Source organism: Labeo rohita, chromosome 9, assembly GCF_022985175.1.
Source record: "Labeo rohita strain BAU-BD-2019 chromosome 9, IGBB_LRoh.1.0, whole genome shotgun sequence".
Classification (NCBI taxonomy): Eukaryota; Metazoa; Chordata; class Actinopteri; order Cypriniformes; family Cyprinidae; genus Labeo; species Labeo rohita.
The window spans coordinates 11,243,128-11,267,229 of record NC_066877.1 but is presented as its reverse complement, the minus strand read 5'-3'; the positions used below and the strand labels follow the sequence as shown (position 1 = coordinate 11,267,229).

Genomic DNA, 24,102 nt, shown 5'->3' with positions numbered 1-24,102 from the left:
TCAGTTCTCTTTGACAGTCCATATTGTCCTCTTAGCGCAATACAGATTTGTGTCCACTGTCAGGTTTTCATTTCTTTGTTGGGAATTTTTGACAATAAGACAGAGTATAACACGCTGTTTGCTAGCCATTTTTTCTTTAGTCCCACCATATCAATGACACCACTCTAAAGTTAAACCGTTAAAGTTAGACAGCAAGTTAAAGGCAGCAAGTGATGAATAATCGGGTAGCAACTTGAAGTCTGACATGTTTCCTGTTCACAACACAACAAGATTTTAGGAGTCAAAATCGCAGAATCTGACATAGTGAAAAAACAAAGTGTAGTCTGAATCGGGCTTAAGTTTGATTCATCTGTACATTTTACTCATACACTGAATCCCAGTGGGTTTTCACACTGTAACAGGAAACTTCATAAGACAGAAAACAGAAAAGCGTTAGAGGAATGGGCAACAAATATTTTGTAGAAATCACAAACCCAATGAAGAAAGACATAGATAAAGATTGTTCAAAGAAAAAATGTGTTCTGTCTTGAACTCTGGATGGTGTAGGCTGATGGGTCGTTAACGCAAATTGATGATATTTAGTGTTAAACTACTTGGCACAAGCTGATTGGTTCATGTTGCATACACAGCCAATGAGCTTGCTTATTTATATTTAAATGGCTGGTTAGCATTCACTAGAACATTTCGCAACATGCTTTCAGAGTTCTTCTGAAACCTTCCACCTCCCCAGCTCCACCTGTGTAGATCTGTTATGGGTTATTATTAGTGTTGTCACGGTACCAAAATTTCAGTATTCGGTACCAATACCAGTGAAAACCCACGGTTCTCGGTGCCAATTTCGGTACCAAATCAAAACACAAAAACATGAATTAAATAACACACAATTTTTATTTATAACAAACAAAAATAAAACAAAGTTTTGACTTGGAAGCTGGTATTTTGAGCTGAGGTGATGAAGCATTTGCTGGAATCCCCATTTTTCACTGTATAAACTGGCACTTAATCCATACATGTGAATTCAGCAACAGCTCGGTTCAGTTTTCTTGCCTTTTTGTCGTACTTCTGCTGCTCAAAAGCATCTGGAACCATTGTCTGCTTAGGAGTTTGGTTCGTGGTCTTCTTCAGCCTGCAGCTGTACAAGGAAAATATAATATACTTCAGTAAAACAATGGGCTGAGTCTGACTAAATGCAATATTAGACTGACACCAGCTAAACAGAACTTTATATATAACTTTTCAGTAAATAACAAACCTCAGCTTTTTATAACAAAGTTAGATAAGATTACTTATATTGAGTGTATGATATCAGTGTTACACAGACGGAAACTGTAGTATTAAAAACACTTTACAAAAAGATAACATTTAACATGACTTAATAAACAAGTGTTACATAGCAATTATTCTTCTTAATTTCAAAATGTATTCATAATTTATTTTAAATTAAAAGTTGTATCTGTTGACATTATTTCACACACAATGAACAAACATGAACGATCAAATGTTTGTATAAAACAACATTCACACACATTAATTAATGTTCACTCACTGTAATTTTATGTTAGATAATATATTAAGTCATGTTAATGAATAGTATCTTTTACCAAACTATACAGGACTGTATCTGACTGTACTTATATTTAATCAAACTGCGCAAACTATATTTCATAGCCTAGAACTGCTTTTCTGATGGACCGATTTTAAGGCTATAAACATTAACCATACATTTGTACATTTGTTCTCTAACACACATATTTTAGCTACACGGGTCATTTAAAAGCCTCAGGTGTGTAAAAATAGTACACTATCATGTCCTGTTTTTTTTTTTTAATAAATGCTATAGGAGCATTAAACACTTAATAAAGAAGTTTATTCTAATTCTCGCGTTAGCATTAGCCGCGGTTATGCTAACGATTAACTAAGCAAATGGCGATGTTTATTTAACGTATAATTTTTATAACAGAAGCTCTAAATATAAAATTAAATTAAAACTTACCTGCTTGAACTTTCATTAAATCTGGGTGTCGGTCTTTGAGGTGTTTTATTAAGTTCGATGTATTTCCTCCTTTTGAGAGAGAACTTCGATGACACCGTTTGCAAGTGGGTTTCTGATGATCTATGATGTTGCCCTTGTCATCAGTCGCAAATACAAAATATTTCCACACGTGGCTCCTTCCTCCTTTCTTTTCAACAAGCGGATTCAGAGCAGCCGCATCAGCAGCACCACCGGTCGCCGTGTCTTTGTGCTTTTATGAAGAAGACGCAACTGCGCACTTTTAACTGCGCAGCAAGAACCGGGTTGACCGGGTGCTCGGTACCACCGGTACTTAAGAAAACCTGGTACCGTAACATTTAATTTTTTTTAGTACCGACTTGGTACCGAAGTACCGGGTCTTTTGACAACACTAGTTATTATATATGCTACTTGTTCAGCAGCAGTATGTCTTAAATACTCACAGCACCATATCAATAATCTACAACAACAGCAATAACCAACAGCAGCAGCAATTCCGCAGCATATCCATTACCATGCTAAAATCTTCAGAGAGCTGTCATGATAGAAATATATATTTCTTTTAATTAGCAACAATCACTTGGTACTCCAGTATCACGGTTTGATTCTTAACGCTGCCTTAAATGGCTGATTAAACAGATTTAATGGTGCACTGACTATTGCTCTTTTATTTCTCAATCAGTCTCCAGACAAGCACGCTGCTTTAGAGGAAACCAAAAACTACACCACTCAGTCCCTGGCCAGCGTGGCCTACCTGATCAACACACTTGCCAACAATGTGCTCCAAATGCTCGACATCCAGGCGTCCCAGCTGCGCCGAATGGAGTCCTCCATCAACCACATCTCTCAGGTAACCTAGCAACACACCACGCCTTTCCATACAATCTCACACTCTGTGCTATATTTACAAAAGAACGACTGACAGCTCAAAGAGTCTGCTAGAACAGGTAAATGACACAGTGACACAGTAGTTACGTAAAAGATAGATTATAAAAAGCTCAATTAAAAGTAGTTCTGACACTAAAATTAGTGTGGAAAATTTCGATTAAACTTTAAGAGGAAACATGTAGTAGAAAACCTGTGAAAGATTTATTTAAAAAATCCACATTGTTTTATACATATTTTGGACTATGGGGGGTGCTATTATTTTTATTATGTAGAACGGTTGCACTCTGTGAGCTACTGGTGCTATCGGTTTCTATTTTTACAGCAATGCAACTCGGAATGCAAAACTTGGAAAATAAAATGCTGATACAATGCCACATTGTGCGGCTTTTGGTTGTCATTTTCAGTTGAAGGGAAAATGAATATGTGGAAGAATAAAACTTCCTAAAGACCCGCGTCTTTGTTCTCTCCACTTTAGCCCTGATGCCTTTGAGGCTTTTAGTAGACCACCGCTACTGAAAGAACTTACAAATGGCTGAGACAAGAAACGCTAGATGCCATCCTGGCAGGATGTAAACATGCTGATGCTTGTCATGATGCAACAGCCACTGAAGGAGTTTCTTAACGCGGCTTTCAGTCAATATACGGGACATTTAGACTCTTTGTGTGGAACAACTGATGGACCGGCATTTGGTTTAAGCCTAAGCTTATACCCATCGCCACCTGTAAGCTCTTTCAGTAGGTGTGGTCATCATATCAGTATTTTATTTTCGGAGTTGTGTTAACATAGATTTAGCAACAGGTAGTGTGAGTAGCTCACTAAGTGCAACCATTTCATGTCATCAAAATAATAATGCCCCCCGTAGTCCAAAATATGCATAAAAATAATGTGGATTTTAAAATAACTTAAATCTTTAACTTACTTTAAACTTTAACTTTAAACTTCCTAAAGACCTGCATCTTTGTTCTCTCCACTTTAGCCCTGATGCCTTTGAGGCTTTTAGGAGACCACAGCTGCTGAAAGAACTTACAAACAACAGAGACGAGAAATGCTAGATGCCATCCTGGCAGGATGTAAACATGCCAATGCTTGTCATGACACCACAGCTACTGACAGAGTTTCTCAGCGTGAATTTCCCATGATATGCTGGGTGTTTAGACTCTTTGTAGGGATAATCTGTGGAATTTGGTTTAAGCCTATAATTATATCCATTGCCACCTTTAAGCTCTTTCAGTAGCTGTGGTCATCGTATCAGTGTTTTATTTCCCAAGTTGTGTTGCGGTAAAAATAGCGTAGCTCAGTGCGGTTGTAAACAATCCCAGCCAAGGAAGAAGGGTCTTATCTAGCGAAGCGATCGGTTATTTTAATTCAAAAAAAAAAAAAACTATTTAAATACTTCCTGAAAAAAAAAAAAATCCTGAAATGTTTCCCTCAAAAAACAATTTCTTTATGACTGAAGAAAGACAGACATGAACATCTTGGATGACAAGGAGGTGAGTACATTATCTGTTAATTGTTGTTCTGGACGTGGACTTGTCCTTTAATGGGTTTTCTACTACATATTTCAGTAAGAGACATCATTTACATTAGGTTCCCTTCAAACCTTTACTTTAATCAAACATTGTGCCCTCGTGAATGGCCACACATTAAAAGTACAGTTAGCAAAGATTGTCTCGCTTTTGTTTTTTAATTGTTCAGATCTTTGGTTAGCTGATCAGACAGGATTTTTGCCCAGCCAGTTTTCGAGTCAGTCGATCTCATTGATTCTGTAATTAAACATCTTCCCACAGAGTCACAGTCTGTAAGGAGCTGTAATTCAGATGCAGTGTAACCGCAGGGGTCTGGTGCGACTGCTGTAGTGTTTTGTGCCAGCCAAAGATGCGAGCGAATGTTAGTCACACATACTTATTTGTATGTTCATGCCCCTGCCTTCTCGCTTTCTCTCTCTCTCCTCTACCACTTGTGGGAAATTCCTCCCTGTGGCGTCACATCTGGACTGTTACATTACACAGAGCTCTGAGCTGAACTATTCAGAATCGCACAGTAAATTGAACAAGGGACCACACACATGCACCTCAAATATGCATTGAAAATCACTTCTTTGATTACATTTAATACTTTTTTTTTTTTTTTTTAAAGAAGTCCGCTTCCAAAACAAAGCTTCACATTTAATTTACTCACCCCATTGTCATCCAAGATGTTCATGTCTTTCTTCAGTTATAAAGAAATTGTTTTTTTGCGGAAAACATTTCAGCATTTTTCTCCATATAATGGACTGATATGGTGCCCCGGTTTTGAACTTCCAAAATGCAGTTTAAATGTGGTTTCAAACAATCCCAAATGCAGTTGTAAACGATCCCAGCCAAGGAAGAAGGGTCTTATCTAGCAAAATGATTGGTTATTTTAATTAAAAAATACAATTTAAATACTTTTTATTCTCAAATGCTCATCTTGCCTTCCTCTCATTGAACTCTGTGTATTCTGGCTCAAGACAGTTAGGGTATGTCGAAAAACTCCAATCGTTTTTTCTCCCTCAACTTCAAAAATCATTTCAAAATCATCCTACATGGCTGCAGAAGTACCGACCCAGTTTTTGCAAAGTGAACATGCAAAAAAAAAACAAAAAAAAACACCATTAACAAAAAAGGTAAAACAGCGATATAGGATGATTTTGAAGTTGAGGGAGAACATGAGATGGGAGTTTTTTGACATAGCCTAACTGTCATGGACAGGAACAAAAACAGTTTAGGCAGAGTAAGACAAGACGAGCGTTTGTCATTAAAAAGTATATAAATTGTATTATTTTTTATTAAAATAGCCAATTGTTACGCTAGATAAGACCCTTCTTCCTCGGCTTGGATCGTTTACAACCGCATTTGGGATCGTTTGAAGCCGCATTTAACCTGCATTTTGGAAGTTCAAAATTGGGGCACCATATTAGTCAAATATATGGAGAAAAATCCTGAAATGTTTTCCTCAAAAAACAATTTCTTTACGACTGAAGAAAGAAAGACATGAACATCTTGGATGACAATGGGGTGAGTACATTATATGTGAATCTTTGTTTTGGAAGTGGACTTCTTCTTTAAGGCATTTTGTTCAACCACACAGCAAATGCTCGTTGGAACTGTTTTTTTGGGAAACAATGAATTGTTGTTGCTAATGACAGAACTTCATGTCAACATCATGGATGATTTTTCTCTTCCAGTTTTTTATACTTTTTCTGTCTCCATTTCTCTGATCTGTCCTCTCTTGACTGCCCTCATCTGTGGACTCAGCTGTTGCTCTGGACTTGATCCCTATTTACCATATCACTGTCAGTTAATGCTGAAAATCATTTAGCTGTGTTTTAGATGCCAGCAGCAGCAGCTTATCCCCCCTCTGTGTTTTCTCTTTTATTTTTTATTTAACAGCTGTCAACAGCATGAGCTCTAAAGCGATTAAACACAGCGGCGCAACATCTAATGCAGCGCTTTTCGTGAAGTGCTTTTGACACGATCCTCTCCCAAATTGCCGTGTGAAATGAAACAGAACTCCGCCGACAGGGATTTCAGACCTCTCACAACTACACGCTTTAATAATCCGCCTCACATACTGTGTCATCTGTAACCTGCTTCCACAAATATGAAGTTTAAAGAGGCTATCATTTTTCCACAAGTTGTTTCATGCTCCAATGCAGTATTTTAATTCTTGCTGCTGTAGCTTTAAGACTTTTGTATGCAAATGTCTCTATATTATGATTAACTATCATGAATATGTTTATAGTTCTGAATGACCCAGTCATTTTTTGCTATTTCTCCAATCCAGACGGTGGACATCCACAAAGAAAAAGTGGCAAGGCGGGAGATCGGCATCCTCACAACCAATAAGAACACCTCTCGCACGCATAAAATCATCGCTCCAGCCAATCCCGAGAGACCAGTGCGGTACATTCGCAAACCTATTGATTACAGCATGCTGGACGATATTGGTCACGGTGTGAAGGTAGGACAATGGCTCACCTTGAGAGGAACGGGGTTTTTTTGTTTTTTTTTTTGACTAACATGTTTGTTTTGAACTAACAAATGCCAGAAACTGACGTGGGTTTTCTTTGTGTCTGAGATGTGTCACTAACCTCTCTGTGCTTCCTCTCACCTGTTCTCTGCTTCACTCTTGGTTTAAGTGGTTGCTTAGGTTCAAGGTAAGGGCCCTTACAGCTGTCTATGATCAGGTGACATGAATGGAGAAGGAATAAGGTTTGATTCCTTAGTTCATATGATGTAAATATGGACTGAGAATACTGATATTTTAAATCATTCTAGGTTTAAAGGCTTGTTAGTTATTGCACAAAACTATTTGGAAACTCAGAAATATCTTATATTGACGCGAGGGACTGAGGTGGAGCAAATAATGTTTTAGTTTGATTTTGCAAATCAGAAATTGAACAACCATTTGGCAATCATCCCTGTTTCTTCTTTCATCCTTACCATATCACTTTTACATTTTATAATTGTTGCATGTTTAGGAGTATGCGTGTGTATGTGTTTGAGCTTGTTCTGTGTGTTTGGGCTTTTCTTTGTTTTCTCTAGATGAAACACTTTCTCACAGTCTTTCTGTGGCTCTACATTGTATGCGGCTGTTCTAGGCTATTGTCAACATTTTTCCTCCTCTTCCGTGAAACCGAGTTGTTTTTGTTCACAGCTAAAGGCTGTTTTTGTTGTTGATTTTGTTGTTATTGTCATAGGTCAACACCCAGAACATGAAGATGGGCAGCCTTCTTCGTACCACACCTCCCACACAGAAACCACCCAGCCCCCCGATGCCAGGGAAAGGCACCATAGGGTACGTATATATATGGACTTTGTAGCTCTAGGGGTCATGAATGAGAGAATCGGCCACTAGGGGTGTGCAATATTCAGTTGAAGTCAAGTTTACATACACCTTGCAGAATCTGCAAAAAGTGGGGGATCATACAAAATGCATGTTATTTTTCATTTAGTACTGACCTGCATAAGATATTTCACAGATGTTTACATATAGTGCACAAGAGAAAATTGTTTTGATAAGTTCATAAAGTTAATTTATAAAAATGACCCCGTTCAAAAGTTTACATACGCTTGATTCTTAATACTGTGTTGTTCAGAAAAATCCTTCATGTCCCACAAATTCTTTGGTTTTTCAGCCTTTTTGTGCATTTGAACCCTTCCAACAATGACTGTATGATTTTGAGATCCATCTTTTCACACTGAGGAAAACTGAGGGACTCATATGCAACTATTACAGAAGGTTCAAATGCTCACTGATGCTTCAGAAGGAAACACACTAATTGTAATTGTTGTTTAAACAATTTGCGATTTGACTATGGAGTATATTGCAAAAACCAAAACACACCCAGAGAGTGCACACACACACTGCATGTAGGTTAGACTACTGCACAAGCACTTTTAGAGTTCACAATTTCACTGCCTGATTTAGTTTATTAAAATACATTTAGAATTCCCCAAAAATGCAAGATAAGGGGGCAGATATGCCCCAGTATGACTTTTGTCTTTTTTTATTTATATCATCCGAAATAGTTTATATCACACGGGGAGTATATTTTTTTCCCCTCCAAATATCAGCACGACTGCAAATGTGATATTGATTTTATAAAAAAAATAAGTTAATATTAATTGACTTACATTTTACACGCAACAGTTTTGCATCTCTAAGTAACACACAAAGGTGTTTCGTTACTAAATCAATAAACCATTTGAACGAATCGGTTGAATGAATGATTCAGTGACTCACTCATGCAGTGATTTGCCGCCACCTGCTGGCGATTTTAGGTTTATATTTAAAGTATATTTTTACCAAAATCATTTTAAATATCACTATTTAACTTTTTTTTTTTTAAACATCAGAACATTATTCATGCAATTGTAACTGCAGCTTCAATGCATTCATGCTGCATATAAACAGCTTGTTTAAATGCATCTAAATGCCACTTCAGATGCAGATTCTGTGCCACCTCTGCATTGCAAACACAAATTTAGTTTATATTGATTTCATTTGACTGGTAACAGCCCTATAGTGTCTTACTATTTGAATTTCCTGAAGTCTCTGAATTTGAAACAGATGCATACATTTGCAAAATATTGTCTAATTATCCTTATCAACAAAATTCCAAAAAAATACCAAAATATTTTTTGTCATTATCACACATGGCCACAGAGATTGTGCCAGTGAATGACTCATTTCAAGTGTTTGCTTGTAGTACTCATATCTGGGAGGTCCTTCAGTGAACAGCAAGGAATTTGAATTAAGTTTGTTCTGTAATGTTTTTATGATAAAAGAAGTAAATGACAAATTCCAGTATGTAGTACCAGTCCAATGTGTAGACTTGACGCACATTTGAATTCATGTAATTTCCAATATGTAGATCAAGTGTCTTCAAATATTTGACTGGTACTTTTTTGCTCTTTCAGCTTATCAGATAATTTAATACGTTGTTTTTTATAATAACATTTCTGTAGCAACAGTGAGGTTTTTATTTTCTAATAAAAGCCTGTTTTTCAGCGTAGGTCACGCACAGCGTAATGTGACGTGTCTCTAGTTGAGTTCAGGGGCACATGTATGGGTCATATCTTTAGTCCTCAGGGAGAATTCAGCCTCAGCCCCACAGATGACATTATACTTCACGTCTCTTGTTTCCCCTTTATGCCAGTGAAGAGGCTGATTTTACATTTGGTTCAACAAAGAGGCATACTAAATATGTTTTGGCATCTAAAATTGTAAAAGCGTGAAACTCTGATTATAAAAGATCAGATATGCTCAAATTTTTAATTGTGTTCATTATTAAGACAGAGCTTAATGTCTATGAGGACAAAGGGTGTGTCCTGCCCTGTTTTCTGAGCACTAGCTGTGCAGATTGGCGCACTTTTGGTTTCCTGTGTTGCCCCATGATGGCTGGTCTTTGCAGGCCAGATTGTGTGCTGCTTAAAGGACAGGTCAGCAACACAACACAGCTAAAGCTTGTTCCCTCATGAAATGCATATGCAAGTGATGAGAAGTCAGTACATATGTTAAAACTGTTGGGTGAATCTTACAAAACCTATCAAGAACATGTCGATAGTTGCATTAGCTTAGACTTTTTTTTTATTTTGTACTGTTCTCTGAGATCTGCTTATGTTGTCAAGATTTTTACACAAAAAAAACATCATAATGTAGAAGTAATGGGCTATTTTTTTTTGTTTTGACCCCCCCTCATTAGAACACTCAGTTTAAATAGGCGTGGCGGATTGTAGACTCGGAAGTAAACACCCACTGCTATGATTGGCTAACAGTTGTGTATGTTTGACAGCCTACATCCTTTATAGATAGATAGATGGAAAAATACTCAGAACATATCAAACTATCTGTAATAACAGACAAAGCAATGGTGAGCATGTAATAATGTGTGGCTGGAACATAACTGTCAGATCCAATATAGTCAGCACAGCATCTTTCAGTTTCAATCTTTCTGAAAATCCTGGGCTGAATTGTACCATGTTTGTAAATAAATCCGCTGTAAAATCTGGAACTTCACAGAAAATAAAGTTCATCAAATAGAGTTTATAGTTTGGTTCTGTTTTGGGAGATCAGCTTCAATATAAGCTGATTTTAGACTATTAAGAAAATTTTAAGTCCTAAAACTTTCAGGGTGTGTTTGGTTTTTTTAAATAGTACAATGACCTCTTATGTCAAAAGATCAAGGGAATTTTTCTCATGATCCTTTAAGATTTTTTTTTGCAATTTTCATTGACATTTATTTGCATGAGAATTAAGCACATTTCTCATTATTGCATTGTGGAAAAAGTATTTGTTGTACATTTGTCATACAAAATAGTATGATTTTATTTCAGCAAAATTTATTTATTCATTCATTCGTTTTTGGGGAAGAAATGTAAGCTGGACTTTTTTGAGAGAATCATTGCGTGTCTGTTTTCTGTGAGGATTTGTCTACTGTTGCTTTAGTATCTTATTTTCTGTCTTTCTTTTTCTTTTTTCTTTTTTTTTTAAATGGTTAATTGGTACGTGTGTGTCATAGTGAAGAAGCACAGCATTTTGGTACAAATAGCACATCTCATAAAGTTAATGAAAAACAGAGAAAAAAAGAGAAAGCAAGGTCAAGTACTTTTAAGGTTCTTAATATGCAGTTTTTCCTGTGATGAGACAATGTAGTTTATTTAAGTGATAATAAATTGTTTTAATTAATGATGTATATTAATAGTTTATTGCCTCAAAACAGCAATGTTGTGGTAGTTGCATTGCTGTCTAGGCAGGGTCAGGGTTAAAAATATCTTAATTTGTTTTCTGAAGATGAACGAATGTCTTATGGGTTTGGAACGACATGAGGGCGAGTAATTGATGACAGAATTTTGAGTTTTTGGTGAACTAACCCATTAAGTAAAGCAAAATAGTTGTTGTCTGATCAGGTTTACTTGTTTGTTGAACTGCTGTCTCTTCCGACAGGAGACACTCGCCCTACAGAACGCTTGAGCCAGTGCGGCCTCCGGTGGTACCTAATGACTATGTCCCAAGCCCCACGCGGAACATGGCACCCATTCTGCAGCAAAGTCCTGTGCGCACGGCATCTGTTAATCAGAGGAACCGCACTTACAGGTACCATTACCCTCATCCTCTTCTCTCTGTTGGAGTGAATCTCATGCCTCTCTCGCAGTGCTCTCTGCATGTATCTGCGTTTACTGACTCAAAGCAGTTAGGGATGTTTGTACATGTATTTATTAGCTAACATCGATTAGCTGGTTTTGCTGTGAAGCTCTTTCACTCAGACATCGCTTTTCCCCAGCACTTCTAAAACAAGCATCGCTGATTGTCTGCACAATTGCATAATCTGAAACCTTGGCAACCAGTCGCGAGTGACGTTAGCAGTGCTCACATAAACGCATCATCAGTCATGGAGGATAAAGACGCCTGAAGATGTTCTCAAATGACTGCAGAGCCTCTCTTTCTCTGATATTTTCTCTGTCTCCCATCTTAAACTTTCCTTTCTTGTTTTTTTCCGGAGGATTTTAAAGATCAAGTCCACTACATTGCGGAACAAGCGTGAAACTCTCTCTGGGTAGAGGGGCAGATAGTTCTCTCTGGGTCTTTCCTTTGAAGCTCAGACCTTTTCAGATGCGTCTGAAATTATGTAACCGCTCTCGCTTGTTCTCTTTTGATCTCTGTGCCATCTGCAGGGATCCCTGTAACTTCTTCATTTATGCATTTGGCTGACACTTTTAGCTAAAGCGATTTTATGATGTGTGTTTCCTGGGAATCGAACCCTGACCTTGTTGTTTTTAGCATTTTGTATTTTACTTGTTGAGCAGGAACACTCTTCAGTACACTCTAGAAAACAAACGTTTCTCACGTTTTCACCCTGAGCAATGTATGCTGCAGTCCTCCCACGTGCTCTTTACGACTGCCTTCATTATTTTTGTTTATTTTTATTTTAAAAGGGACATTGCACATACATTAATATAAGTGCACTCATGTCTGTTATGTAAATGTACTAGATTTAGCCCTACAGGCTAATTTTCATCTGCAGTCCCTGGCAGGTTGATGGTAAGAACCAAAGTCCACAAGTACATAAAGAACAAACATTCCAGCAAACATAGTCACAAACATAAAAGACTTCACAGGATCCGAAAAAGAGCGTTTGGTGCCGTTTTCCCCAGCCTTCTCCCATCTGTCTGCCAGTTGGAAATGTTATTGAACATCTTGGACAAAAATAACAACGCTTGTGCCCTCCTGAAGTTCAGAAGGGCTGATGGTCTGAATATATTCAGATTCATATTTGAGAACGCTTTAATATCATCAAAGCCTTTATAAACAGAGTTCGACCTTAATCTTGCATTTAAAGGCTACAGAAAGTTGCTGGAGACTTGGCACTGTGGTAGCACACATGCTCTTGATACTTTGGAGTTGTAGCACTTCAAGGATGGAGGTTTTGAGACCAGACTGGGTCCAAATCTCATTTCCCCTCATAATTTTATAGCCCACAAGGGCGGAAAATCACAAAAACTGCCAAGAAAAGCCTTGGTCTTAGCTCAGAATCTCACAATACGGTAATATCTCGATATGAAGTCCATGATACGATATTAAAAAAGAAAAAATTGTACATTTTTAAAATTAAATTTTTCTGTTTAATGCACTTTTAGAGTTCAAAATTAGGAGCTCCAACCCATGTTTTAAACTAAGAAAACGTAAGTCAGAAAAAATCAGTGAATTGACTTGTACATGAACTTTAAAGGGGACTCAACTCGCTTTTAGTTGTGATATACTGTCGAAATTAGTCACACTGGTGTTTTAGAAGCCAAACAAATTAGAAATATAATAATACTAATAACTACTTTATATTAATGTTATTCCTATGACAGTAATAGCCATATGTTGTAAAACAATCTGTAAAATAAACAAAAATGAAGTAGTGTAGTGTAGTGTAGTTCATAAGTGTATTATTTTTGCTTAACACTAGAGTAGGGAAATTACAGTACTACTTTCCTAATTTCTATACTTGGAAAAAAAAAGACAGATTTTGAATTTGGACTGCAGTAATGTTACCCGTTTAAACCACTAACTGTCAACAATTCATACTGCACTTTTATTTTGTACAGCTTTTATTTTGACTGAAGCGGCAGTAGAGCTTTTTTAACAGAAAACTCTAGCTTCAGTGAAGACAGGCCTACAAAAACGCACCCCACTGCAAACCTACTGAAAGGTTGTAATTATCTGCCGCGAAAATAAAGCATAGTTTGTGGGCATTGCGTTCCCAAACGTGTGCTAAACTCACAGCACATACAACAAACTAGTTCACTGCGTTCATTCACTGTGAATGGAGCCGTTCTGAGGTGTGGAAAACACCGGATCATGAGCTGATCGCCTAAATGAAGTGTACGCTTCGCTTTGAAACGAAATGTAAGGAACTTGGTTGTTGATTGGATGGAGGCAGATCTAAATGTGTGCTTGCAGTTGATCATAAAGTCCCTGATACTTGAAATGTGACGTAATTTCAAACAAAATTAGGCCTAAATTAAGCTTTTTTTTTTTTTTGTTCAAATTAATCAGTTCAAATCAGTTTGTCAGTGTTGTAAAAGTTTCAGAAGCTATTCAGACTTTGAACTACAGATGACGAGATACAAGCTAACAGTAAACCAGTCCTTATGTATTTTAAACTTGTTTTTACCTCTAAGTGAAGAACTTTGGGCCTTTAAGTTAAGTGATTTGAAAAGTCCAGCGTAAATCACCAGAGGGAAGTCATTTTCACTAGATGATCAAGTTGTTCAAAATCAAAGCAATAATATGCATTAAAAAATAGAAGAATTTTCATTTCGTGCTGACTATGAAATACGATTTGCTTCGATGCTGACAGTTCATTCTTCTCTTCCGTCATTTAATGTTTCTTGTACCATTTCTGCAGCTGCTTCAGCTCTGTGTTCGTCTGGCATGCTTGTTTCTCTTTTCATCTCTAAGCGACTCACTCATAGTCTTTCATCTCATTATTGATTGATTTGTGCATTTCTTCTTGCTCTTTTCTCTTCATCCCAAGCACTTGATCTCATGCAGTCTGTGCTCCATGTGCTCAGCATTTGCGTTTTCAGTATGAGTGCAAGTATGAGTGTGCATCTTTCTGCCCACAAAGTCTCTGCTGTTGCTTCTCTGTTCCTTTTGTGACTCACAAATGCTGCCATATCATGTTCTTTGTGTCAAAGACACCAAACCAACTCATGCTGCTGTGTGTTTTCCTGTTGAGTGTGAGCTGTTGGTTCAGCTTTATATCTGTGTATGTGTCTGAATTAGTATGATGCATGTGTGTATGAGAACCCTTATGATTCATCTGTTTTGTTGTCTCTGTGTATGAGTCTTTGGGTGTCAGTATGTGTATAACATGAGGCATATGTACGCGAGGTGTGTAATCTGTAGCGTGTGTTCAGCAGCGGGAGCAGTGGCGGCAGTCATCCCAGCAGTCGCAGCAGCAGTCGTGAAAACAGCGGGAGTGGCAGTGTGGGTGTTCCCATCGCTGTGCCCACACCCTCTCCACCCAGCGCCTTCCCAGGTGACATTTGCATCACTGAAAGCACATTTAACATACATATTGCTTGCAGTATAGCTGATTTTTTTTTTTTTTTTTTTTTTTTTTTTTTGGATCATTTATAATAAGGGCTTGGTATGAACTTGCAAGTAACTGACTTTATATCTGTTTTCAAATGCTAAAAACATTAATAGGGTATTTCATTTAAAATCTACAATTCTTTGATCTGTTTTTGATCTGCTTTTTCAGTGTTTGTGGAACACAAAACGAGTTTAGTTATATTTGCACAGAAAAAATGTTGACGATACAAGCAAGAACTAATGAAAATTGTATGCAGTTCTTGTCCTTCTGTGGCGTTGACTGCTAGAAAAGATGTTTTGCACAAGTTTTGTAAATGCAATAGTTTTCAAGATTTTTAGTTAGTAACTGCTTGAAATATTGGTCTATTTATCACAAAACTGTCATATAGCATCAGAAAATTTAGAATATAGCCAACAGGTTGGTAGAATAACATTTACATTCATGCATTTGGTAGGCTCTTTTATCCAAAATTGCTTTCCCCATATGTTACCCATGTATTCCCTGGGAATCGAACCCACAGCCTTGGCATTGGTAATGCCATGCTCTGTTTTTTGAGCTTCAGGAACAATAAAATGTAATACTTCTTTTATGGTACTTTGGTAATACTTTACAAGAAGGTGTCATTTGTTAACATTAGTCAATGTATTAAAGGAGTAGTTTACTTCCGGAACAAAAAGTTACAGATAATGTACTCACCCCCTTGTCATCCAAGATGTTCTCTTTCTTCAGTCATAAAGAAATTGTTTTTTTGACGAAAACATTTCAGGATTTTTCTCTATATAATGGATCTATGGTGTCCCCGATTTTAAACTTCCAAAATGCAGAGGCTCATAACGTTCACAGCTGAGGAAGAAGGGTTTTGTCTAGCAAAAAAAAAACACGTTTATATACTTTTGAACCTCAAACACTCATCTTGTCTAGCTCCGTGTTGAAAAACTCCCATCTTATTTTCTTCTCCAATTTTAATCTCCAAAATTGTCCTACATCACTATTTTACCATTTTTTTTGTAAAAGGTGTTTGACCTTCTTTGCATGTTCACTTTGTAAACACTGGTTTAGTACTTCTGCAGCGATGTAGGATGATTTTGAAGTTGGAGGAGAAAATTAGATGGGACCAGAATACACAGAGGTCACACAGAGCTAGACAAGACGAGCATTTGAGGTTAAAAAGTATATAAATTGTAAATTTTTTAGGAAAATAACTCATCGTTTTGCTAGATAAAGACCCTTCTTCCTTGGCTGGGATCATTTAGAGCCCTCTGAAGCTGCATCTAAACTGCATTTTGGAAGTGCAAACTCGGGGGCACCATAGAAGTCCATTATATGAAGAGAAAACCTGAAAAGTTTTCCTCAAAAAACTTTTTTTTTTTTTTTTTCTTTTTACAACTGAGGAAAGAAAGATATGAACATCTTGGATGACAAGGGGGTGAGTACATTACCTGTACATTTTTGTTCTGGTACTCCTTTAACTAACATGAACAAATAATAAACAATACATTTATTACAGTATTTATTAATCTTTATTAATGTTAGATAATAAAAATACAGTCATTCATTGTTTATGTTCACAGTGCATTAACCAATGTTAACAAGCAAATTGATTTTTAATAATACCTTAGTAAATGCTAAAATTAACAAATATATAAATGCTGTACATGTATTGTTCATTCTTCGTTCATGTTAACTAATGAACCTTATTGTAAAGTGTTACCGTACTTTTGTACCTTTTTCTTTTTACTATTTACTTGAGTATAAGTTTAAATGCAGTTTTTGGGTGAACTCTGAGTGGGTGAAACAGCAACTACAATTTTTACTGTCAAATGACTGAAACAGGGAATTTTTTTGAATGAGATTTGCATATACATCAGGGGTGTCCAATCCTCAAAGGCCACTGTACTGGAACTGGAGTTTATCTCTAACACACTTGTCTGCAAGATTGTAATCACCCTGATGACTTCGATTAGCTGGATCATGTGTGTTTAATTAGAGCTAAAAGCTAAATTACTGAAAGGTGGCCCTCCAGGAGCAGGATTAGCAACCACTGATATACTTGGTCTTCACAAAAACTGAATTGTGACTGGTTTTTAGCTTAGTCTTTTTTCGATCATGCTCTGTGAGACTAAAGCAAAACTTCTTCCTGGCATGCCCCACATTAGTTCCCTTTAAGTGAAATGCAAAAGCATTTCTCATTTGGTTTCCTCCCTCTCTCCTTTTTTTTTTTTACCCTCAAGCTGCTGGTGCCAACACACCCTCAGCTCCATCTAACTCTGCTCAGCCTTCTGTCACACCCTCTAGTTTAACCCCTACACAACCCTCAGCCAACCCCACCTCAATCCCTGAATCTCTCCCCACTCACCCTGACTCCACTGAGAGCTCTTTGAGCCCTGATAATGGCTCTCCTCCCTCTCAACCAACCCTCAATTCAGATGAATCTAGTGCTGCATCCAACACCAACCCTGGGACAGGTGAGTCCGCCACTGTCCATCTCCAGCCCATCAGTCATGCTTTCTGCCCTTGTTTCATTCCCCACCTGTGGTGAATTTTTGGTCTTTTGTGTCCTGCTCATTTTGCTTTCTCGTGAGTCTCTCAGGTTGTTTTCACACATGGTTTCATTGTTTGTTCCGACTTAAATATGGTAGTTTTAAGTCATCTATAAAAGTACCGCTGCAACTTCACTTGCAGAGAAAAACTGCAAGTTTGCTTGTATACAACAGTTCTTTAAACAATCTTGTTCTTACTTGTTGCATTGTTTTGAGTGTCATATTACTTAATTAGAGGTTAATTAATCGCCTTTGCCAGTATTTCTCTGGAGAGATTCAGTGATGTAACTGTAGGCGTTAGCATCAGTTCCTCTGACAAAAACCCAGGAGAGATTGGCTTTTGAATTATTGAAGAAAATAAGCCCTGTGGCCAACAAAAGCTTATTATTCTTACACATTTTATTCAGCATAATAATCTTTGCAAATAAACACAACCTTTGTGAATTTTAAAGTCTTATAGGGATAGTTCACCCAAAAATGAAGATTCTGTCATTAATTACTCACCCTCATGTTGTTCCAAACCCGTAAGACCTTTGTTCATCTCCAGAACACAAATTAAGATATTTTTGATTAAATAAGTATAAGTATAGGCAGCAACACAACTGACACGTTCAGTTCTTAAAATAGTCCATGTGACATCAGCGGTTTAACCTTAATTTTATGAAGCTACGAGAATACCTTTTGTGCGCTAATAAAACAAAAATGACTTTATTTAACAAGAGAAGAGAAACTGTTGAAGTTATTTTTGTTTTTTTTGCACACAGTATTCTCATAGCTTCATAACATCATGGTTGAACCACTGATGTCACATGGATTATTTTATGTCCTATTTTATGTCCTTACTACCTTTCTGGCCCTTGAACTTGGTAATTACTTTGTGCAGAGTCAGAAAGCTCTCTGATTTTATCCAGAAATATCTTAATTTATGTTCAGAAGATGAACGAAGGTCTTACGGGTTTGGAATGACATGAGGGTGAGTTGTTGAATGACAGAGTTGTCATTTTTGGGTAAACTAAGAAAAAAAATGCTAAACGTAGACTATAAATGAATTACACCATGACTTCAATGCTACCACCATATGCTTCTAAAGAGTTTTTTGGTCTTTATTTAAAAAACATAGTCCATGAAAATTTGAGTTAGAAAAGTTTGCAAAAGCACAACTGTAAACACAATGAGGCTGTGGAACAGCGAGTAGATTTAGAGTGTTCAGCTTAATGTTTAATGCCATTTAGCCATTTGCTAGCAACCACCTTTTTTCAAGACAAGTAAAAGCTTAGGCTGTGTTCATACCTGGCGTCTTTTTTTAAACTGCCAATGTCTGTTTTACATTATAATCCTATGGAGTAAACCGTGTTTTCAAAAAAGTCCTGAGCGCTTTTTTAAACACCACCGCCGGCGTCTTTTTCTGCGGCTCAGAGCGTCTTTTCAAGTTGAAAAAAGTTCAACTTTTCTGAAAGAAACGCCCTACGTCAAGAACCTTTTTGACAGCTGACCAATGACAAGCGAGTTGCCAGAACTGACGTTTCCATAACAAGAAAAAATGAAGAAGGTGCCGGTAGATAGACTCTGTCAACTTCGAAACCGGCGTGTGACTCCGATAGCCTTGTGGGCAGCGTGACGACATGAACGCCGTTGCACTTCGGGCATCCCTTTTCCGAGTCCCAGCCCGCAGACACTTCCCGATCCTGTCCCCCTTCTCTCTCTCTCTCCCACTTCGCTTCCGATCTAATTACTCTCCTATCAAATAAAGGGCAAAAATGCCAAAAAAATAAAACACCAGCGCAAGAGCGAGCTTCCTCTTTTCTCAACATTCATACTGTTGCAGCTGTTGTTATAGCAACAGAAAATGCCCTCGACTGCAACGCTGCCAGATTTTTTTATTTTTATTTTTTTACTAAAAAAGCGCCCTTGTCAACTTTTTCTTGTCAAAAAAGACGCCAAGTGTGAAGCCTTATACTCATGTATTTTATGTCAAAGAATAAAACATGTACATATCTTGAGCTTGCATTGACCACAGACCTTATTTTAGGCATTTAACCAAAAACACATTAAAAAAAGACTTTTGGGACAGTGGAACAGGAAATGATAAATGCTAACTCGTTTCCAGGTTTTGGCTTAAAAAATATGTTATTCTATGTTGGCACTGATAGCCTTGTGGTTAGTGCGCCGACATATAGCAAAATCTGTGCTTGAGGTCAGTCATCTCTCTACTGTCCTGTCCATTAAAGTCATAAAAAGCCCAAACATATAACTTAAAAAAGTCATTCCTGCAGCACTCTAAAAATATGCAAATTACACATTCCAAATGAGGTCAGTTTATAGCGATTTGCGAATCATCCTTGTGAAATTGCACCGCTGTTATCCAAAGTACTTTGGTCCCATACCAAGATGATCTAGTGAGAAATCCTTCTTAGTCCAGATCAGTTTAAAGGATTAGTTCAATTTCAGAATAAATTTCCTGATAATTTACTCACCCCATGCCATCCAAGATGTTCATGTCTGTCTTTCTTTAAAGAAATTAAGGTTTTTGAGGAAAACTTTTCAGGATTATTATCCATATAGTGGACTTCAATGGTGGCCAATGTTTTGGCCCTTTACAAAAAGAGGTAAAACAATGATGTCGGACGATTTTGATGATTGAGGAGAAAATGATTGGAGTTTTTTGCCCTACCCTAGCTTTTTGGTATAAAAGTACACCCTAGAAAAGTAGGGGTTTGGACAATATTGGCATGAATCCTTTTTACTTTGTGATAATTTTGCACTGATAAGGGAGAACACAAACACGAAAACATGTTTTATTACATAAACAGTTTATACATAGAAAAAACTTGATTTTTCGATTTATCAAAATATCCACCATTAGCAGCTATTACAGCTCTGCGTAATCTGAGCCTAAATTCATTGTATTCTAAACCTAATTGGCAATCAATTGTTGAAGCTATTAAGGTGTGCTGACCCAAAAATCTTTTAAAAACCGGGGCCAAGTTTAAAACAGTAACAAGGCATCACAGCTGGCAAAGGTGCATGTCTGACTTTGACATGTATATATTGCCAGTGATGTGTAATCAAAATGAAAATTATTATTGCTGGTCTTCATTGACAATGTGAAGTTACTTTAATGTATTTGCACCAAAAAATAAGGATTTATGCTGATATCGTCCTGGCAAAGGGGTGTTTGCAAACTTTTGGAGGGCAATGTATACGTTTTTATTAGTGCCCTTTGAAACTGCAAGTTGGACCTTCAACCCACTGATCCCCATTGAAGTCCACAACATGACTATGTAATGTGTGAAGTCGAGCTAGTGCAAAACAAGCATTTGTGGTTATAAAGTATAATTTGTTTTTTTTAAGAAAATGGTGTATTGGTTTGCTAAATAAGACACTTATTCCACAGCTGTGATTGTGTAGAGCCCTTTGAAGCTGCATTTAAACTGCATTTTGGATGTTCAACCCATTTGAAGTCTGTCCGTTTTTCTTAAAAACTGCAATTTCTTTTTGACTGAAGAAAGAAAGATATGAACATCTTGGATGACATGGGGTTGAGTAAATTATGAGGGATGTTTTATTCTGGAAGTGAACTACTCCTTTAAGCATCATTTTCATGACATTCACGCTTGCTTTTGAATCACTGATCTCATTTGGTCGTTGTTGTCGAAATGCTTGTCTTTCAGTGGTCTGACTGTAGACCTCTCACATTTCTTCTTTTATTTTTTTGAAATAAAATAAATAGGAAATAAAGGTGATGCATTTCTCAGAAATGAATGTGATCATTGTGGAGTCTTTTCTCTCTCTCATGACTGTGTTGTTCATGCAGGTGGTCCTCAGTTCTACAGCATGAACAGGCCCGTCCCCAGGCAGATCGCACCCACAGTTGGGGGTTCGCTGCCGTATCGCCGGCCACCCTCAATCACGGGTCAGACTTCCATGCCTGCCAGCCAGCAGAACGGAGGGCCTTATTACAATCAGAACCAAGGTACTGCTCTCACTATTCAGACCTTGACATCTGTGTACCTTTTGGTTCTTCATCAAAGGCAAAGTTAAATTTGTTCTCTGAGACTGAGTACATCATGAACCCCCCTACTTGCAGTTTACTTTCTTTTAACATTTGTATTTGACACACCATCATATCTTTGCTTTACCACTTTAATTTTTTTTTTCTGTAGTAACATTTCTCTCTTAATGACAATCTACAGTTAACATAGTTGTATTGGTGCTTTGATGTATAAATGGGTTAGTCTTTGAACTCTCTAGCTGGTGTAGATTCACCCTTCATCCTTTCTGCTCCCAGGTGACCACTTCCTGTTTGTCAGACAGTGTTTGCTCACTAAACTAACTGCCTACTGTCTTCTGTTTCTCCCTTTCACATTCACTTTCTTTATCTTGGTTCACTGCTCACACACTCCCCCTTCCTCTGTCTCTCTGCGCTTTTTGTGGTTTTGTGGACTAGCCTCAGTGGCCCCCCCAACCCCCTCCATACTGCAGATCACACCCCAGCTTCCACTGACGGGTTTTGTGGCTCGCGTACAGGAAACCAGTAAGTGGCTTTGAGCTCCTCTGATGAGACCCTCCATTCAGAGACACACTCATACACACGTGGCTTGTCATTGCAAGACATGCTGTTCTAAGCATGAGAATATATCTTGGTTTCAGGGCTGTGAGTTGATTAAAAGTATTTGTTTTATAAATAAAATGTTTATTATTATATATATTAATATTATATATAAATTTTTACTGAAAAAACACCTTCTAGTGATGATTATTGCATGATACTATTATTGTTGTACCAGCTGGCAATCCATTTTAAGGTAGACGAATTAAGGCTGGAGCTACACAACTTTTACAGATTTTTGCCCCAATTCGCAGTGTGAATGAGTTGATGCTAGATGCTGAAAGTCAGAGCAACTCTGCAGTTTTTAGACAGACGCACTGACAGAATTCACAGAAAAGTGTGTAATTTATGATGGGTGCAGACTCTAAATTTCTGAGATGTTTTTTTGGTATCTGTTGACTGTCAGGCAGACATCACTGGGGTTTTTTTTCAGCATCTTCTGCATGTAGCATGTGGTTTTTAAAGGTGGCATATAATCAAAATCTGACTTTCGTGTTTAAGTGCAATAATTGGGTCCCTGGTGCATCTACCAGGAATGTGAAGAACAACAATCCAGTACATTTTTAGTTTGGTAATCCTTTCTCTGCAAGCATGTGAAAAACGAGTGTGTCAGATTCCCTCTGTGACGTAGTAGGGGGATCTTATCATAATATTACCGCCCCTTAATCTGCACATTTCCACAGGTGCTGTTATTTAGTACCAGTTCTAACGCCATGGCAAAGGTTCATGCAAAGCATGCTAACTGTTCTGTCTTTGGCTGCAAAGACGAGCGTAGAACACTATTTAGAGTCCCAGCCTCAGAGGAGACAAGAGAGCAGTGGATTTATTAATTTATTTACTGTATATTACACTGCTGCCACACAGATCTTATATAAACATGCAGTTTCTTTCCCAGCTGTTCACCTTCACAGACATAACCGATCATTTTAACTTGTGTGTTTCTATGTATTTGACAGTTTAAGCGCAATAAGACATGAAAGAGAACTTGTTTTAGTACTTACATACTGTGCGACAGCCACTTTCTGTGCGTGTGCTTCGGATGTGTGCGCTCAGAAAACCCTGTATCAGAAGTTTAAACTAATATGGCTTTGAAACAAATGATTTCAATGCAATAGACATGATAATCAAAACCAAACAGGTGTTTTCTTGGCAGTGTGTCTGAGTTAGGGGCTGTAAAGGAACAGTCTGATTTTGGAAAAGGGGGCGGGGAGCTGCACGAAAAGAGACATGCATGAAAACGGCATGTTTCTGCTTCCACTCAATAGAATCATTTTCAGAATGATATAATAAATGATGTGTTGGATAACATCACAGATTCTGGGGACACCTCCATTGTGAAAAGGGGCATAATAGGTCTTTAATTCTACTGAGCCCTCCTTTTTAAGAGAACAGTCCTGTTGTATGATATATTGAAGGCAGGCTGATTGCATTGTCATTTTTCTATACAAGTGCGTTCATGTGTGTATGCGTCTGTCTATCTAAAAATATTAGGGTTGAAACTTCCATCACTGTTTCTTCTTCACCGTAAACCATTCAAACATCCATATCTTAGTTTACCGCTCGTGCTTTCTGCATGGATCCATGAGCTTGCATGGCCTTCCCATCTAAAGGAGTCCTGTTCTGTGAGTCTCCTGGTCATTTCTGTACTCTCAGTTTCAGATGCGCCTCCGCCACCTCCCCCTTCAGAAGAGCCAGTGTTTGAGGAGACACCAACCCCAGTTCCACCTCCAGAAGACTATGAGGAAGAAGAGTCTTCTGTGGTGGAGTACAGCGACCCTTACGCTGAAGAAGACCCACCCTGGGCTCCACAAACTTACCTGGAGAAAGGTACACTGAACATATTTTGAGGACACTTATTGAGGTTTGGCACACCAATATAGTTCACACTGATGTTCATCAGGCCATTTTAATGTGCTTAATGTGACATCAGTACAATAATGA

The 24,102-nt window shown here is 37.7% G+C and overlaps 1 protein-coding gene across 12 annotated transcripts in view; it reads left to right on the top strand.

The window, feature by feature from the left end:
• The window catches only part of abi2a (abl-interactor 2a), a 47,924-nt gene that overhangs the window by 21,247 nt on the left and 2,575 nt on the right, over positions 1 to 24,102 (top strand). The window contains exons 2-11 of one of the 12 annotated variants that reach the window (XM_051118707.1): positions 2,694 to 2,861; positions 6,705 to 6,881; positions 7,060 to 7,077; positions 7,621 to 7,718; positions 11,370 to 11,519; positions 14,837 to 14,955; positions 17,244 to 17,477; positions 21,367 to 21,525; positions 22,000 to 22,086; positions 23,815 to 23,988. In XM_051118707.1, coding sequence (XP_050974664.1) covers positions 2,694 to 2,861; positions 6,705 to 6,881; positions 7,060 to 7,077; positions 7,621 to 7,718; positions 11,370 to 11,519; positions 14,837 to 14,955; positions 17,244 to 17,477; positions 21,367 to 21,525; positions 22,000 to 22,086; positions 23,815 to 23,988 — 1,384 coding nt within the window. Of the gene's footprint in view, positions 1 to 2,693; positions 2,862 to 6,704; positions 6,882 to 7,059; positions 7,078 to 7,620; positions 7,719 to 11,369; positions 11,520 to 14,833; positions 14,956 to 17,243; positions 17,478 to 21,366; positions 21,526 to 21,999; positions 22,087 to 23,814; positions 23,989 to 24,102 lie in introns of all 12 variants that reach the window. The other 11 variants (XM_051118706.1, XM_051118712.1, XM_051118711.1 and 8 more) reach the window with 11 other exon arrangements.